Consider the following 18996-nt stretch of genomic DNA (forward strand, 5'->3'; position numbering starts at 1 on the left):
GTGAAAGAAATGCCTTTTTAGTCCCTTGAAACCATCGGGTCATATTGTGCACCTATTTAAAATATTCACAAAACAATTTCTTCCTATTTTTTATATCAAAACCAAATCTTCTTTTCTGCCTGCAAAACAAAATATAAACAACTTTAACCAATAACATCCACCCATCAATCAAACTGCAGCCTTTAGCGACAAGTGAGGTGTCACGCTCCGCATCACGCTATGTTCTAACCCCACCCACTTCTTAGCGGTACAATCAAATGCAAATGATTTGATTTAAATCCCTCTTGTAACCATACATCGCTCAAACATTCCGCTTCACTGGTTAATACTCACAGCACAGAAGCTCAAGATGCTCTAACTATCCTTTCACTGGGACTTGAGGTGCACCCGTAGCTACCTCCAGCGCAATCCAATTCAACAGCCCTGAAGCAAATCCTACTTTTATGAAATATTAATGTTCAGAGGTGTTGATTCAGGTTAACATGGCTGTCAAATTGAGAGACAAACCCAACGTGAAGCGTCTCAGCAAAAGGTGTTTGGCCACCACCAGCCTCCATTTTCAATGCTCTTTGGCAGAGAAGTGTCTGAAACTCTACTGGAGTTAGTGGAGAGTTCTGCTGTCTAACATGTTGCTCCCAAATGTCCCATGATGGTTTAACTGGTTTGAGATCCTTGTACCTCTTTGTATGCAACAATCTGCATTCTTTGTTTTCCTCATTTATTCAGGTTTTCCCAGTATAATTCCCTAAACTATACTGCGTTACATTCAAAGGTGTTTATTGTATTACAATGGAGGTAGCCACTTGTTACAAAGAGACAGAGCTCAGTGCTTTATCTGATAATCAACGCCAGTCAATATTAACCAGGGAGGCAAACTGCTTAACTGGGATCAATTTCACTGCTTGAGTTGAGCGGATGCAGCATTTGGCTGTTTGATTTGATGATATATTAAAGGTCTATATTTTATGACCTCGTTAATTCTGCAAGGTTCCATGAGTGTGGCTGCCTCTTCACTTCTTTCATAAACCATAAAACATCAATACAGATTTCTCTGATCTCATAATCACCACATCCACTTATAGCTAATTCAATTCAAGGATGTATCCATTACCTCTATCCCGGCTGCTCATCCATTACTTTCAGATAACTAATCATGTCGTACTTTTAGCTATCTCTTTTAAACATCGGTTACATCTTCTGATAATTAGTTTCCATGCACACTCGATGGTGTTCAGGTGTTTTCTTTGTGATTTCTACTCTACAATCTTTCCACGTATACTCGAGCAACTGAGAAAGTACCCCCTGGTGTACTCCTGGTTGCTATAAACCACCACTGTCCCCGTCACAAGATGTGCTCCAGATGAAGGCCAGAGGCAGGTTGGTACCAAATGAAGCAGGAATCAGCCTCCCTGACCCTTTACAAAGCCTTGCCTCCCCGCCTGCTACTCCACCAAGCTGTCAGAGCTACCATGGAGCCCACACTGTCACAAACTGCACTCACTACATATATTTGATCAAGTTCTTTGGAAAAACTAAAAGAAAATTTCCAGAGAGAAGGAGGGGTCACAGATTTGAATTTCAAGGAAATATCCAGGATGTCAAACTGATTCATCAGCAAAAACAGGTTAAAAAGAAGAAGCTAAAGCCGACGGATGATGATGTAAAAGTGCCGATCGAGACAGAAGACAATGAAATACTGTTCCTGTAAAACCAAGTAGGTTTTTATTCACCGTTACATTGAAAAGCAAGAGCAGCTTGTCTCTACATTCAGTAGCTAGCAGAGCAGAGAAGTGCTAATGCTAGTTTATGATGTGCTAACGTACTCTGCTAATGCTAGCTCCACAAGTTTTTAGGTAGAAACGTAACGTTTTTAGAAACGTATATATCTCCTTCCAACCTCTCCGGGTAAGGAGTGCCACTATTACTCAACGCTTAACCATGACTAGCTTCAAATCCACAACACCGGCCTAAAAATGAAGACTAAATATAAAACTATTGCATGAGAGTCCATGGAGCAGAGCCAAACTGTTGTGAGAGCATGGTTGGAGCAGGCCACAGCTTTGTATGATTGGTCAGGGGACTTGAGAGCAGCCTATTTAACCTCGTGGTTTCTCCCGACTCCTCCCTGATCTTCCGGATAAGCGTTAAGCAGAAAAAAGAGATGCCATGAATCCACGGTCAACGACGCTTCCTGCAACGTTGGTATGGAACCGCTGGGGTCTGGCAGAGCTGCTGTACCTGTGCAGCAGCAGCAGCAGTGTGGTGGTGGATGCTGAGCGCAGCGTGGGGCAGAACAACAGGGGCTATTTTCCTACTTAGTAAAACAAGGACAGAGCCTCATTAACTGACCCCCTGCAGGTAAACCACCCACTCTGCAGGTTTTAACATAAACCTCAGGGAGACGCAGGTAGAAAAGGGGGGTGGGGGTGCGGGGGGGGGGGATACATTTAAGGCAGAATAGACGTGAAAAAAAAGCATCAGTTTGGAGAGAGACAGCAAGTAAAGGATGCAGACAGACCAAAAGAGACAGACTGACAGTGATACAAGCAGGCGGTGTAGGCTGAATATACATGTAGGCAGTTTACAACAAACAACATGACACTGAGGCAGAGAGACAGACAATGGGACGAACAGAGCAAGACAGGAAAAAGCAGAGGAACATATTAGAGAAGATTTTACTTCTTTAATGCACCCACATTTAATAATAATCTACAAATGATAACTGGTACATTTTCTTTGTTGGATGTTTTTTTTTTTTGTTTCCCACCAAAGCTTCACCTTCAAAACGGAAACACACCACAGGAGTTTCTCTCCTTTTATCTCTTTGTGTCTGAACACAGAAAAATGTATCGGGTAAGAAGTAGCCAGGAGAAACACGGCCTTCTTTGAAGCGTGCAAATATTTTAATGGTGGAATCTAATTATTTTATAAGGGAACTGGGAGGACTAGAGAGGCACATGCAGAGAAGGAGAATAGGTCTCCTCCTCTGCCCCTTCCAGTGCTGCTCCTTCACATATCCACGGTCTAATTCAAAGAGAAAGAATATCATAGATCGGAGTAGACATACCATGTACTGAGCAAAAATCCAAACTGTCATGTTGATAAATGACAAAGTGGATAAAAGACATTGAGGGGAATTCAGAAAAAGGGAACCAAAAGCCTGCAGCAGAAAGAATGCCCTCAGCAACTAGTAATAGACTCAGACATGTTTGAATATTTGAGATTTTGCCCCAAAATGGCAGCAATGACTCTCCTGATATGACAAATATAGACATTTTAGATTTTACTTGAAGTCTCAGCAAGAGCCACCCGAAAAAAGAAATGTCCCTTAATATGCAGTAGGCCTAGAATATACAATACAAGTAGCTCCTATCTGAATTTTGCATGAACACATCTCCACTTTCAGAGCTGGAGAACTTTCAAAATACCCAATTTAAGGCCTGACATGAAGTGAAAGTTATACAGTGTGAGTTACTAAAAATATATGACCCCCCAAAAAAAAAGTGAAATGAGGGCTTTAAAACACTACTGCTGATGTGATTTCTATTGCTTTCATGTGTGCCAAATCTTTTCTGTACGGGATCCAATGGAGGACAGCGATGTCATGTAAACAGACATCTCTCTTCCTCTCTCTCTCTCACACCCTTTTCATGTTTCCTCCATTCTCATTTCCACTTGGCAACGGACACCCATCATAATAAACACACACAAATAAATATTTCAAGTGTCCTGGAAAGAAGAATAACTTCTGAGGATCCTATTGGCAGTAGGCAGTCTCTGCATTTGGAGTAGATTGGAGAATACTGACAACGGTTTATACCTCTTTCATTTAAAGCATTTAAAACGTTTATCATGTCACTTACTTACTGATCACGGTATTAATAAAGGCTTTTTAAAACACTACCCTCCTGAGTGCCTCAGACTTCTTCAACAAGTCTTAATATTTGACATGTTCATTTATTTGATGGTTTACATCCGACTGTCCAAGGGACGATTATAAGGTCGAAACTGATTGGCAAAACATAAAGAACCCTTGCAATGCTTAATAAAAGTCTTCCAAAATATATTATAAATTACGACATTGGAATTGTAAAAGTCTAAATGTAAAAGTTATCAAGCTAATGTCCATAAGTCTTACAAAAAGTCCATAACACCCTCGATAATAAAAAGGATCAAAGTCATGTCCATATGTTGTACGATAAGCCGATATTAATTATTGTGTACAGGGCCGCAACCACAGCTAAATGTGAGATCTGCTCTGGGTTCACCGGTGTTAATTAGGACGGACAGCTCCAGCCACGGACAAACAACAATTAGAGTGGATGACGGCAGGACTTTAAGCAGAGACAGAAGGACGAGGGGAGAGGTGAACGGAGAGAGGACAAAGGGAGGAGAGGTCGGGGGTAAAGTGAGGGTGAAAAGAGGATCTGGACTGACGAGATTAAAGCAAAGCTAGTTTTCCGGTTCCCAAGTCCAATTCAAAACCCCCCCACTTGACAATCGCTCCAAACATCCAGAGGACTGTCATCATCAAAGTTAGGAATCACATGAAGGAGAGTTGATTTCCCACAGGATGTTTCTTCATTCATCTCACACCATTAAGTCTTACAGCTCATCAAGTCGGGCCAATGCGAGCTCTTTAAATCTACTCCAGACCAAAACATGTCACTAATGGCATTACTATTCAGCCAAAATATATGACACGCACATGATTTTTCATGGTACTCAAGGTATATTCTTCTGTATCCAACATGAAGTGAAGACCAGACAGATGGATATGATTTTCTTTAGAGGGGAGAATTCTTGCAGATTGGTTTAAAATCTAATCCACCACCCAGATAATCGACTCACAAGGGCTTCTGACAGAATCCACCATCTTGGGCCAATCTGTCAGAAGCAAAACGCAACAAGACTTTAACGTACTATATGTGTGAATACACCGTACGTCATTACACAACAGTTCCCACAGTCCTCGGCTTCTTCTACTTGCAGCTGTATTTTCACTTTTTCTCATTGTGACTCTGCAACATATACATCTTTAATGCGAGGAGGGCTACCACTTTAAAGTCGCTGGGCATATTTTAAGAAACTGCACATGCATAATTAAATGTCACATAATGAAGACGGGTTGACTGGGGGGGGAACAGAAGCGGACTGCAACCGCAGAATAAATGTTAAAGTGTTGTATGATTAGTGCTTTAGTGGCGTTCAATTCGAAGCTTATTTGACATGCAGAATATTCATCATCCTGCTTTTAGCGACCAGCATTTAGCTTTGAATTGAGAGTGTTCATTATTTTGAAATGTTTCCATGGATATGCATTTATTTCCTTTCTTTTTTTTTCATATACACTGTATTGATGTAAGCCATTGTCGTGGTTCGCCTACAGGTGGCACAGAACACGAGCACTTAGCCGGCAGCGCTGAGCTCTCAGCGTATCCATTTATCAATTAACCTTCTCCGAAACACGACGGATGGATGGATGTACGATAACGCTCGAGGCTTAATTTAATATTACCCACTGCTGGTCGCTCAACATGAATGTCGCATGGTTGAGAAAAGCATCCACTCTGCTGGCAACAAATTCAATTAGCTACTTTGAAGGGAGAGCGCATCTCATTGACCGGCTTAATCGGATCTCTCTTGTGACGGAAGTGCTGACTGCGTTGCATCGGTACACGTGTTTTGGTACCTTTAGCAGACTAAATGAATCTTAGCAACAGTTGATGTTCGTCAGCAGCGTCGCGGGTTGATTTTGCAGGTTTGAGTCGGCAGCAGAATGAAAAGTTGGATCCAGGTAGAGATGATGAACTGCTCCAGGGATAACCGCTGTAACACTGATATTATTAATCTTTAGAGCAACTAAACATCGTGTCATTTCACATCAGGAAAGTTTTCAGTTCACCGCAGACTCGTTTGAGATCCAGCAGCCTCCAGCCCAAACAAATTGCATCTTATTGCACGGCTCCTCCGCTGTTAAATCACACTGGGTCAGATATCATCCGAAAGATACTGACGCACATAACCACATAAGTAGTTTATTGAACAATTTCCACTTTCTCATACATAAGACATGAGAATAAGGCTTTAACTTATTTTCTTTCTTTTCTGTTTTGTGATGGCGACAACAGATCTGTGCTAATGACACTAATGAAAATGTAAATTGCACTCACCATTAGCGACCTGTGTGACCTGTTTTCCATTATTTGTGCTGCATTATCCAGCCAGCAATGTGAACAGGAGGTTATTATAGAAGCAAAATAAATAGGCTACGCTTGATAAACTTAACAGTCTGCTGGTTCAGGCGAGCATCACGCTGGAGGGGAATGTTGTTTACAAGTATTGTAAGCGTTTAAAAAAAAAAAAGAAGAGTCCATTATCGTTTCTGAGCTGTAGTTAGTTTCAAGACCTGAGTAATATTCTTTAGAGAGTATGCAGAGTAGTGACCTGCATGGACTATTATCTCAAGTCAAGTGTATATGATCCCTGTAATATTTCTAAAATATTCCTAGAATTTTATAATTTAGCTCGGTCTTATTTTCTGTATATATCTGTTATCCTGCACAGTGCTGCTTCTCAACAGAGAGCTGCAATGTATATATATTATTTATTATATGCATCTTGTATACTGCATCGTTACCTATTCCCCTACATGACGTTTTTTTTTTTTGCATTTCATTTTGCAGACTCAGTTGATGCAGCCCATCCAGAGGTTCAGGACATCAAGGTGATGAGATTTGTCTGCCAGTTGTCCGTCACAGGCAGTAATGCACATTGTCAGCAGAATATTCACGATACACCCAAATCAGGACGGCTTCTACCACGACATCCTTCCCAAAACCAGAGGCCGCAGCTTCCCAACAGGGACGGTTTTGTGTGTGTAAAACACAGACGGATGTTCAAAGAAAACACTGCTTGTGCAAATGTCAAAAACTCCCACTCTTTTGTGCATTTTGCATCTCTTTTTTTTTTTTTTTTTTTAAATCATTTTTTAAATGTGGAATGGCTAAGGGTTATCGGAGAGATTTCCTCCACATCAATGTCTCACAGAAGTAAAAGAGACTTAGCGGAGACAGATCAGACGACTGATCTCATGAAAAGGAAGCAAATAAAGACGACTGCCGATGCTATTCCAAAACCCAAACCACAAGTGTCTGCACAACTGCAAATAGAAGCTCGGGGTATTTCAAAAAGAGAGGTGGCCTGAAAGGCATGTAGACAAGAAAAAGAGAGATGCTGAACACCTTGAGAATACAAAATGGGAGAACAGAGACAGGCAGATAGACAGACACACAGCATGGACAAGGAGCTATGAACTGCAATATGTTATGGATCTCGTGTGGGAATACAGTGAAAAACGTGAAAACACGCAGCACGGCAGACATCAACAGAGCGTGTGTGTGTGTGTGTGTGCACTGTGATCAGCAGTTAGTCATGACATCTCGTCTTGACTCCCTCACCATGTGATGAGGCCGGCAGCGACGGCGGACCAGGTGACGCAGCAGGAGTTGGGCTTCTTGCTCTCCTCCTCTTCGTCTTTTTGGCAGCAGCACAAGCAGCTCAGGTAGATGGCCAGGCACAGCAGGTTGAGGCCGAGCCCCGCAGCCGCCACGCAGCCCAGGAATATCAGGGACTAGGGGGAGGGAGGGGGGGAGGGGAGGGAGAGAAGAGGGGGGGAGATCATTGAATGATTGAAGTGGAATGTAGGGTCACTTGTGACTAATGCTTTTACGTAACTTAACCCGTTAAAGTCAAGGCAATGCAGTCTTTTTCAGGTCACGTAGCACATTTAGCTACAAGTGAACTAAATGTGCTTTACATGATAATTCGATTGGAATGAGAGTGCAGTTGAGCATCTAACCAGAAGTGCATAGTAATGCACACGTATAGGGATAATACATGGAATAAACAGTGAGTGGTGAGTTTAGAATATATAAAGATGTGTGCAGCAGCTACATTCGCTAAAAGAAAGTGTACACATGATATAGTGCACGCACAATAATGGCAATAGTGAGATATTGTATGCAAAATGCATGCAGCGACTTGTGAACAGGTACACAGTGGTGAAAGAAGATCCTTTACCTTAATAAAAGTAGCAAAACCAGCGTGTGAACCTACTTAAAGGGGACATCTCATGTTCATTTTCAGGTTCATACTTGAATTTGGGGTTTCTACTAGAACATGTTTACATGCTTTAATGTTCAAAATACACATTATTTTTCTCATACTGTCTGTCTGAATATACCTGTATTCACCCTCCGTCTGAAACACTCCGTTTTAGCTCCTGTCTCTTTAAGCCCCGCCTCCCGAAAAAGCCCAGTCTGCTCTTGATTTGCTTGTGAGAAAAATATGTTTTGCACCTTTGCAAAGGTAGTTTGTGGAGATACTCAGATGAGGTTGTGTGTGTCTGGGGGGGGGGGGGGGGGGGGGGGGGGGTTATACTCTAAATGAGTCTGCATGTGACATAGAAAGGGGGACGTCAAATCTGATGGGCTTGTTGAGTTGCTTGTTTTCTGAACAGGACATCCCACAAAAAGCTGACTGGGCTGTCTTATTTGATAGTTTGTGGGCTGGTAGGCACCATGAATACCCAAATGTGTGCACAAGCACACCATGTATGTACCCATTTAAACTCCCACATTCAACATCTACTTACGTGAACGTACAGAAAAAGTATTGTCAGTGAAATGGACTGAAGTAACAAAATTACAGATCCTTAATTTTTCCCGTAGCTTCCATTTAACATATTCCACTGTAGTATTAGATAAATCCCAGTCCTCTGCTAAATGTCTCTGTAGGCAGAAACAAACAATTTCAAACTAACGCAAACAGTTACTGTGAATAAGACACACAAAAAGAAACACGAATGAACGTCTTCAACAGCTCCGAAAACAAGACCAGCTGCATCCTGCGAGCTTGTTATCCTCCCCGTCTCCTTCCTCCTTTAGCCCCCATCCCACCTTCTGCGAGACCGGCCTAACAGCCTCGCATGAATTCTGCATCCATCTGTGAGCAGATGGGTTTATTGAAGCTCGGTCCCTCCCCCCTTTACTCTTCCTTTTTTTTTTTTTTTAAGTTTATCTGAAATCTTTTCATTGCTGAGCCATCTGCTCTCATGCTGTGATGTGTGGGATTAAAATCAAAAAATGGAAGGATATATGTCAACGATTGCCACGAGAGAGGCAGGTAAATCGCCAATTGACTAATCCTCCAGAAGCCTCAAAACAGCTGTTCATCATCCGACACATTCCCTCTGCTGTCGACTTCGCTAATAGAAAAGCAAAAACACGACTGCAGGATGTTTGTGGATATCATGATCATGCGTGTTGACTCATTTTGCACTTTGAATCTTTGTCACTTGCTCCCCTCTCCTAAAAAAAATAATCTATCCTCGCTCCTCGACCTAGCTCCATCTGTTGGGGCGCAGTGCCTCATCTTGTCCCATTTCACGGCTACATGCCTTTCATGTAGAGGGCCACGCATCTGCTGAGAGAGACAAAACAAAAAGGAAAACGTCGAAGCAGCGTCAAAGGAAGGATCTCCTCTCATTGACCCCGTCCGCTCTCTCATATTCTCCAGTGCCCCGTGAAAAAGGTGCGGAGATTAGCGGAAATTTAGCGCCGCGGGTTTAAGAGGCGGGATGGTAAATGTGTTAATGGGTGTGCTCAGACAGATGGATGGCGGAGCGCACCAAGGTGAGACAAAGAGGCGCTCCTCGTGTCGTCTCGAAGGCGGGCTTGGGAGTGATGAGAGTTGGCGTAAACCGGGTGTAATTGAGGTGAACGTGTTAAATGAGATGGAGATGTGGGGTTCAGGTGGATAATAGTGGGGGGGGGGGGGGGGGGGGGGGCAGATTGTTTGACAGAGGAGAAAGAGAGGGCCACCCAGCTGCTCTTATCGTCATGGTAACGCGCAGGTTAGTTAGGGATGGAGGACGAGTGAAAGGGCGAATTAATCGCAGCCTATTTGAATCGAGCAGCATGTGACGGGCCTCCTTGAGCTGCCGTGCCTCTGCCTTGTGATTCCCCTGCAGCCAGGCAATGCAGAGAAAGGAGGGAATGTGGCAGAAGGGGGTGGGGGGGGCTGGCTGGGGCTCCTTAGGCCTCACACAGATCATTTAAAAAGAATAAACTTTGCTTTAGCTTTGAGTTTCATGGTGTTTAAGCCTCCAAACCTGCCGAAAACCCCTTGTAGAATTCAACCAGCCTCGGGGGTTGTATTCCTCTGGTCAACTAGTCAAGTTGCAGTTTACATCCATGTCACCACTTCATCATGTTATCCTATTAGATACTCAGATACTGAAATTGTCATAATTAGCATGTGAATTTTGAGAGTTTTGGTTAGACTATTGTGACCGCAGACCACCACATTCTAACCGGTTCATCCTCGAGTCCAAGTGGACGTTTGTGCCAAATTTGGAGAGATTCCCTCGACCCGTTCCTGAGATATCGCGTTGACGAGTTTGGGACGGACAGACGGACAACCGTCAATAATATAATACCTCCGTGCCAGCGCCGGTTTTCGCGGTCGCCCGTCTGTAAAAAGTGCTCGCGGCCCTTTAGAAGGAAATCACAAATGTATTTGGTGAAAGATTTATTCCAAAGGTAGCTTTTAACGCAGTTATGGCCAAAACAACACTCTCCACTTTCTTTCTGTCCATCTCTCTCTACTGCCCTTTCTTTCTCAGTAGTAGGACGCACAAGTAATGGCTCCTGAATTATGTAGCAGCCATTCAGTGGAAGATCACACACACACACACACACACACACACACACACACACACACACACACACACACACACACACACACACACACACACACACACACACACACACACACACACACACACACACACACACACACACACACACACACACACACACACACACACACACACACACACACACACACACAACTCCATCACTTCCCAACCTTCCATTTAGTTTAAAAAACACCACTTATCTTTCACCGACCGGAGTGTGCACACATTCGCTCTTTGGTAAATAATCAAATTGGCAGCTCTGACCACTTTACCGCTATCTGAATTAGGTCTGAGTAGTCGACTCGATATGTTAACAACCTTCTCCTTACTTACTCATTCTTAACTCAAGAGGCCCACTCCACTGCCTCTTCGGTTTTGTTTCCTCTATGGAGGGGGGGGGGGGGGGGGGGGGGGGCACGAGGCTGGAGGCGATGACACGAGGAAAGAAAGGAAGGGAGATCTAGCTGAGCGGAAAGGCAATCCCTGAGGTGAGGATGTGGAGGGAGTAGAAGATGAGGGGGGGGGAAGAGAAATAGGAAGAGCGGGTGACAGTGTGATGGAGGGACTGTTGATGGTAATGAAAACAGTGAGACAGCAGCGTGTGAATGAGAAGGAGTGAAGGCACAGGAAAGAACGCCTGAATGACGAAAGTGTGTGTTTTGGGCGTTCCATGTGCACACAATGGGAAGACAAAGACACAGCTTCCTCATCCACATGGCCACCTCAGACACACTCTTCATCACTCAGTGCACGGCCTAGTTTCCCTCCTATTAAGAGTCCATTGTAGTCCCCCCTGAGGCTGGAGCGTTGCGTAACGCTGCGTTTCTTTCTTTCTCTTCCCCCCGAATATAATGAGCAAACCTACGCATCTCATTGTTGAATGTGCAAAAATAAACACACAAGAGCGTGGCAGGAAAAATCAGCCATACGCTCTGCCCGAAAGGATGACTAACTTAAGGGGTGACACGCAGGTGAACTCAGCAAAGTTAACACAAGAGGAACTTTCCAGCCGTCTGGATTGTCAATCAAGCTTCTGTTAACAAAGTAACTGATTAAACCACTGAAGCCCTGCAATAAATCAAGCGTCATCGTGGTCCATGTACCCGTATTTAAAGGGGTAGTGGGTCGGAGTTGGTTCGGCTCACCGATCACAAAATTTTCAGTTTTGCTCGTGTTTGCTGCAGTTTCACAAGCTTGTTGTAGAACTACGGTGGCCTTCAGGTAGCGTAAAAAGACGAAAGGCTCCGTCTAGAGCCAGTGTTTAGTTTGTCCGTTGTGGGCTACTGTAGAAATATGGCGGTGCAACATGGCGGACTCCGTGAAGACGGCCCGCTACCGATGTATATATTAACCGCTCATTCTAAGCCATCGAAAAACACGGTACTTAGTTTCAGGTGGTTATACACTAATGAACACATAGTTATGAATATTTTACTCATAATTATTATTAATAGATCCCCAAAAATGCAACACACTGGTCCTACAAAGCCTCACAGTCACGCGCCTTCATTTCATCAGACGGAAAGATCTGACCTAAATAAATGCCTCTTGATGGGCACTCTGTTATTCCAGGTTGTTCACTAGAGCAGAATGGAACCAACAGAAAACACAGGAGGTGTCTAAGTCTAAGTGGTATATAGTCTGTGCCTTACGCTGAGCGCCCATTATGAATCTATTCTTAATAAACACGTAGTGACCATAATTAATAGATGGAGCTGGAGAGCTCCTCCATCTGTTGCGATGCATCTGCAGAGCAGAGCGAAGGCATACAGTGGAATTCCACAAGCTTGGAGTCGTGTTTATCTGCACGCTAAGCGATATGAAGTGCCTTCCGCAAGCATGGCTGCTCCCCGGCAGGTGGCAGACAGCTGTGCGTAGGTGGAGGAGGTCTCCAGGCGCACAGCGTGCACCGATGTACAATGTGTGTGGACCGGATGGACAGTGACGTTCCCTCGACTCGAAAGGGGTTAAACGGTTGTCAGGTCAGTTAGAGATGGAGGAAGACATGGACAAAGACAGACAATTCCACCTTAAAGTGAGCAGAAGGAGCCTCTTCTTGCTGTTGGAAATCAGTAGAGATGGTTTTAGTCTTTTACATTTAACTACTGTAATTTGCTCTTGATTTTCTTTTCAGGTTTCAAAAATCATGGGGCGACATCATGACTTTTAGTTGGAAGTAAAGCTCCGAAAGCAATGGATTCTACAATTCCCATAATGCAAGCTCAAGCTGAGATAACACTAATAGCATGATCAGTTATTTTCTCAAAGCTCCCCCGGACGTTATCCAACCGTCTTCAGTACTTTTCGTGTAAACTGATCTTCATGAATTGGTGGAGTTCCCCTTCGAAGAGCAAAAAACAGACAGATTCCTTTTAGAAATCTTACAGCAGCAGACAGTTCCTCCTTTGATATATTTAACATGCTGCACAGTATAATAACAGCACTTTATTTAAAGAATTTGTACTGCCACAAAGGGCTGAATTAGGCTACCGAATGCCTTGAGAAATGGCATCATCACTATGAAGAAACACCCCCCCCCCCCCCCCAAAGATCAATGGAGCAGTCCGACTCACTGTCCTCCTCCATGCTGCTGCCTGTCGCACTCTGACATTCGGGTGAGCGCCCCAGGGACCGGGGCTCTTTCCAGCAGAGTGCACTCGGCCGGGCCTGCCCGTGTTCACAGCTGGGACGCCATTAAGTCCCAGCAAAGTGACCCATGGGTTATGGATGACAGGGGGGAGGAGGAGGAGGAAGAAGGGGGGCTTTGCTGGTAAAGGATCCTATCTTTTACGCTGCACTGCTTTGTTACCCTGAACATTTTGCCACAACAACCTGAGGGTCTCTGGAGCTTTGCGAGGTCTAGTGCCTGCTCGTTTTCTGAGATTTTTCCTTTCAGCTTTGGCGAGAGAAATGTTTGGCTTATTCCTGTTGTTCCCCCAAAAAAAAACAAAAAAAAAAAACGCTACGAATCTCTTTCTTGGAACCACTTCTGTGCGGGGGCCATGCTTACCGGGACACCTTTGGGGTGCAGTGAAGCGAGTCATCCCTTTCCTTGACACCCTCTGCGAACCCAAAGCCCAAACCTTTTCCCCCGGGGGAGTCAGAGGTCGGGGTTTGGATGCTGCACCCCCACAAAAAACCCAACCCCCCCAGCTTCCTATGAAGAGCACACTCTCATTGTTGTTTCTGCTGGATGGGAATGTGGCTGCGTGAATCCGACTGTCCCAGTTCAGTTCTTTATCGCCACACTCGCATCACGACACACAGAGGACCACCAAACATTGATAAACCCCCGGCATCAGTGCTGCCGTATCCTGCTTAGATGTTGTTGGATCAGCACGAGGGATGGACGTGCCGCCTGATTAGTACAGACCTCGGCCATACCGTCTAGTAGCCAATAGGGTGAAGCTAATTACTCCGATTGGGGTTAATGGCCTTTTGGAGAGCCAGAGGGGACACTCTGAGTGCATCTTTCTGTATGCATGCATGACACAAACGAAGACCAAAACAAACAGAGACTGCTCGGCTGAGCTGAGGAGAATCCCCGTTTTAACAATAAGGTCTCACAGTCATTCACACAAACGGCTGAGTTGGGACAAGAAGCATGGAAATCAAGAACGACAGATTGAGGATTGATTTTTCTTGAGGAGGAGGCGACAGGGGTTGTTAAATTTCCAATGAAATCGGAGCAGCTGTGAGAGCTGAACAGAAAATGGATTTTTTCCTTTTCTATCACGGAAAATAAACACAGCGAACACAACAGCTTCCGCGTTCAGTTGTAAAATCAGCTGTGATCAGGAAAAGGCTTCGTGTGAAGATGGGCTATTTAAATGTTTGAGAACAAAAAAAATTGGGAAATCATAGCGGCAGTAAACGCATCACTTGAAGGACGTTATCCTTTTTCTAAAAGTGGGAAAATACATATTTTACCCTCATGACTTCTCCGTCTTCCACACACGACAACATTTAGATCGGTATGCCAAGGTCTAACATCAGTGCACATAGAGGGGAAAGTGAAGGAAATGCTGATGAACACAGAAGAGGAGAGAGTGTGGGGGGGGGTGGACCAAAGACAACAGAAGAAACAGAGCGGTCTGGAGGAGGAGGCTGTTTGTATGCGCTCGGGTGGAACATTGTTCACAGGGAATCTCTGCAAGAAGCGCCAATGAAGCAGAAACGTCGTGGGTGTTAAGAGTGTGCGTTTGCTCCCGTAATTGAATATCCTGGTCTGTGGCTCGTTCATGTATCCCGTATCATTGTAGGCCACGGTAGCAGCAAGATAAAAGCTTTCAAAAGAAAACTTGTCTGAGCTCGACGTTGAAGTGATCAGTGGCGAGACGACAAAAGTGCAGATCGTTTTGTAAAGGACAAAGAGCCTTTGTTACCCTGATGGACAAATGTTCCTTCATTAACTCCAATTATGTACAGGAAGTGGGAAATCTACCTAGATGTCCATGATAGTCAAGGACATAAAACTGATTTATTTTTGCCTTGAACTCAAACGTAATTACTGAGTAACCGAAGCTGTCAGTTCTATAAAGTGAGCTGAAGTCTTATTGAAGAAAATATTTACGCGTTTTCTTCAGAAAGATCATCTTCACAAAGGAAAAACACTTTTAGGGTTGTTGAAGCGTGGATGCGTTTTTTTTTTTTTTTTACATTAGAACAAAATGCTAAAATCTCTTAAGCTTGTTTTAACCACAGACCGTATTTCGTGCGTTTTTGAACCCCATTCAAAAAACAAACCGACTTGAAAACGAGGGAACTGGAGGTGCAAAAATGCTGACTCATTTGTGGTTTTAGGACTCATCCCGGCACCACTCCATGAACTGTTGTGACCCCGGCTGCTTGGATGGTATCAGGGTGTGAGTGCCAGCAGTCCACGTGATGGACAGAAAAAACATTTGGCACAAACTTGTTTGGGTCACAAAGCAGGAAACAGGAAGGGATGTCAGATGGATTAGGACCTGCTGACCTACACATGATGTCTGGCTCAACACACACACACACACACGCACACACACATTAGAAAAACTAGGCCCCTGTCCTATTTTGGGATGAACTTTTTCAGTTTTTGCCCTCTTTCCGTCCTCCAGGCCTCGGGACAGGGAGATGATTAGGAGCAGAGAAATACATGAAACACATGAGACAGACCTACTGTAGGTTGTTTCAACCGCACACAGAACCCGTAACTCTGATGCTTCACTGGATGAGATTTTCCAAAACATGTGTGTGTGTGTGTGTGTGTGTGTGTGTGTGATGAAGAAGAATAGCTTGCTTATTGTCAGAAGACAGAAATTAGAGAAGTGCTCTAGTCAGGTGATTCAGAAATTCCATTACTAACAATCCAACAGAGGGAAGAAACCAACTACCACACACACACACACACACACACACACACACACACACACACACACACACACACACACACACACACACACACACACACACACACACACACACACACACACACACACAGAACAGTGGAAGATCATGACCCCTTGCATTCCATCACATTCAATGGCCCAAAGCCAACAGAGGAATCCACCAGGATTGCCCACACTACAACCGGCCAATTACAGTTTCCCCCTGAAAAGGCGTACTGTGTGGATTAAAAGGCTCGATACTCTCACAGCGACCAGCTAAACATCGATTCAGCAATTCCTGAACAAAAGAGTAGACTCAACATTACACGGCTCGATTATATAAAAGCTTCATTTTTGTTCCGTTAGACTGAATTCTTCAGCATTAAACACAGCTGCAATGCTGTTAATCACCCCAGTGCACAAACAAACTGGATAAAACGTTCACTAATACCACAGTGTCTCTGTAATTCAAGTATAATTCACACACACACACATTCCTAGTTCTTCATGCTATGCAGGATGCAGCATATCATCACTGCTACTAATGCAGTCAACCAAGGAGGTGGTGATCAGGATGAAGTTTGACAGGGAATGTAATAGCATAAGTAGCATTACATCAGCTTGAAATTGTGTCATTAGCTCTGGTGCTCTGCGGGAAAATAGTTCTACAAAGTGGGAGCAGGAAGGACCTGACCTACATCTGTGAAACAAACAGAAACAAACAAAAGAGAGCAGCAGCATCGCGGCTGAGTCGGCGAGGGAGAGAAACGGAGATGGGAAAGTCAGAGATGGAGGCGGGATGATGGTTGCGATGATGGGGGTTTCCCTCTCTGTGGTTGACAGTCTTCTCAGACTCTCAGACGGAGCAGCGCTGCTCCCCTCCCGCACCCCCGACTCTACTTCTACAACGCCACGGAGGAAGAAAAGAAATGACCTTCACTTTGCCAACACGACCAAAAAAAAAAACAATATAGTTGTGCCGCCATGCGATATGTTGTATAGCAGAAATGCATCAAACTGCTACTGTTGGTGGTAGCGTTAAAAGCTAAGTGTAGCATCACAGCTAATGTTGAAGCCAATGTTTTAGTCAGCTTTTGTGGGGATGTCCAATCAGTGTTGATGGTAAATGTAGTCAATTGTGAATACTATATTTACCAGTGGTGGCCCGTGCATTTTATACCTGCATGGGCCTTCTGTGCTGTCCTACTGGCCTACTGAAAACACCGGCCGGCGAACGAAAGTGAAAGCGGAATGGCAAAGTAATATCAAGCAATATCTCACTTCTTTTTGTGATATTATTGCCTGGTATCCTTCCTTTCCTCCAGGCATTTTGAGCCTACATTTAACTGATTTATCCTGTATCAGATGTTTCTTTTACCTTCGACTGACAACACACAACGTTCCCATGACTGGTTCTTCCGTTGTCTGTCACTTCTTGTGAAATGAATCGCTTCCACATCTTCACGAGGCCCCTCTCTGACTCCCTTGGACCCCTGACCTCCTGACTCTGCGTGGCAGCAATTAACTTAAAATGTCATCTGTTCTCAGCATGATGTGCCCACCATGTGCACCGACAGGAGCTCAGCTGCAACACTGAAAAATTAAACGTTGAAATCATAAATCATTCATGGTATTTGACATGTGTTCACAAGCGGGTCATTAGCCATCCAACAGTTGAACCCAAAGCCACTTCCAAACTGTGTGAAACGCTCCCCTCCGGAGACAGACGGGAACCACTTTAAGTCCCATGTGGGAAACAAATCTATGCCAACACTCGCACACAAGTGGGCTCCCTGATCCACTCTCCGGCCCCCCAAAGGACATGGACTTACTTGATTTGTCCAATTTAATAATGAATGAAAAATGTAACCAAGCCCAAGTGAGGGCAGTATTTACAAGATGTGCATGTTCGGTCTCTTATGCAAAACAACATTTCTGCAATATTTCTGAAGGGGAAACCCCTTCTTGAGCTACCAACACAATGGTTTCATGCCATTTGTTTTGCAAAGATGAACTGCTTTTAGAAAGAACACCTTAAACAGACAGCGAGGTTGTTGTTTTTGTACTTGGTCCACTGATGAATGGGACTGGATGTAACTCCTAATAACTGTGGTGGACTGGACGACATTCACAGAGACATTATGGGCCACTTGTTCCATCAATAGTGCAAAATGTAATTTGAATCTGAAGGCAGCAGAGAGCCTGATGATAACTGATTTCAGTGATAGCACAGGAGTGTCAGGATGATGAGCCATATACTGAAGGGTTATTATATAAAGAGGTCCCAATACCGTTAAAAACTCACTATTGGGTATCACACACTGGCATATTGTGCCCCTGTTTTACTCGTGTCCTTCATCACTGGGCTCCTGATAAAGCCCCGTGTCCCATCTTCTTCTACTGACCTGCTGGTAGTTCTCTTCTTCGGGCTGGAAGCTGTTGTCGATGGGCTGCAACCTCAGGTTGATATGAGGGAAATTGTGAAGCCAGTAAGTCCACCAGGGCGCAATGTAATCCACCCGAGCCGAAGACATCCCTAACCCCGAGGAAGAAAAAAAAAAAAAGTTCGGCCACAACCTGAATTAGCCTCCCTTCACTCAAGCAGGCTCCGGAGATCTTAACCCCGTCTCATATCAAACAAAGGCAATGATTAGAGCATGCTCGTTTGTGGAAACACACTCTCAGCTGCACGTGAGGGAAACCGTAGAAGTCCTGCAGAGTCAACGGTGTTGTTGCAAAGTGAAATCCGACGGAGATTATTATTTTTTCTTTTACATGGAAGAAGAAATAAATCACACTCCGACGATGTCTCCGCGTCTGCGTGAGGACCCCGAGCTCCTATCCGACCGACAGCTGCTCCAGACTCGC

General features: G+C 44.4%; 1 protein-coding gene across 2 annotated transcripts in view; it reads right to left on the reverse strand.

Moving 5' to 3' along the window:
• The window catches only part of ttyh2 (tweety family member 2), a 48675-nt gene extending 29689 nt beyond the window's left edge, over positions 1-18986 (reverse strand). For both annotated transcript variants that reach the window (XR_012954639.1, XM_076094045.1), the window contains exons 1-2: positions 18534-18986; positions 7461-7633 (exon numbers count right to left, since the gene is read on the reverse strand). Coding sequence is in view for 1 of the 2 variants with exons in the window: in XM_076094045.1 (XP_075950160.1) it covers positions 7461-7633; positions 18534-18662 (302 nt within the window). In the remaining variant the exon portion in view is untranslated. The remainder of the gene's footprint in view (positions 1-7460; positions 7634-18533) is intronic.
• Positions 18987-18996: the final 10 nt, after the last annotated feature.

The sequence above is a fragment of the Anarhichas minor genome, unplaced genomic scaffold (genome assembly GCF_050575085.1).
Source record: "Anarhichas minor isolate MPS153535 unplaced genomic scaffold, ASM5057508v1 ptg000017l, whole genome shotgun sequence".
Taxonomy (NCBI): domain Eukaryota; kingdom Metazoa; phylum Chordata; class Actinopteri; order Perciformes; family Anarhichadidae; genus Anarhichas; species Anarhichas minor.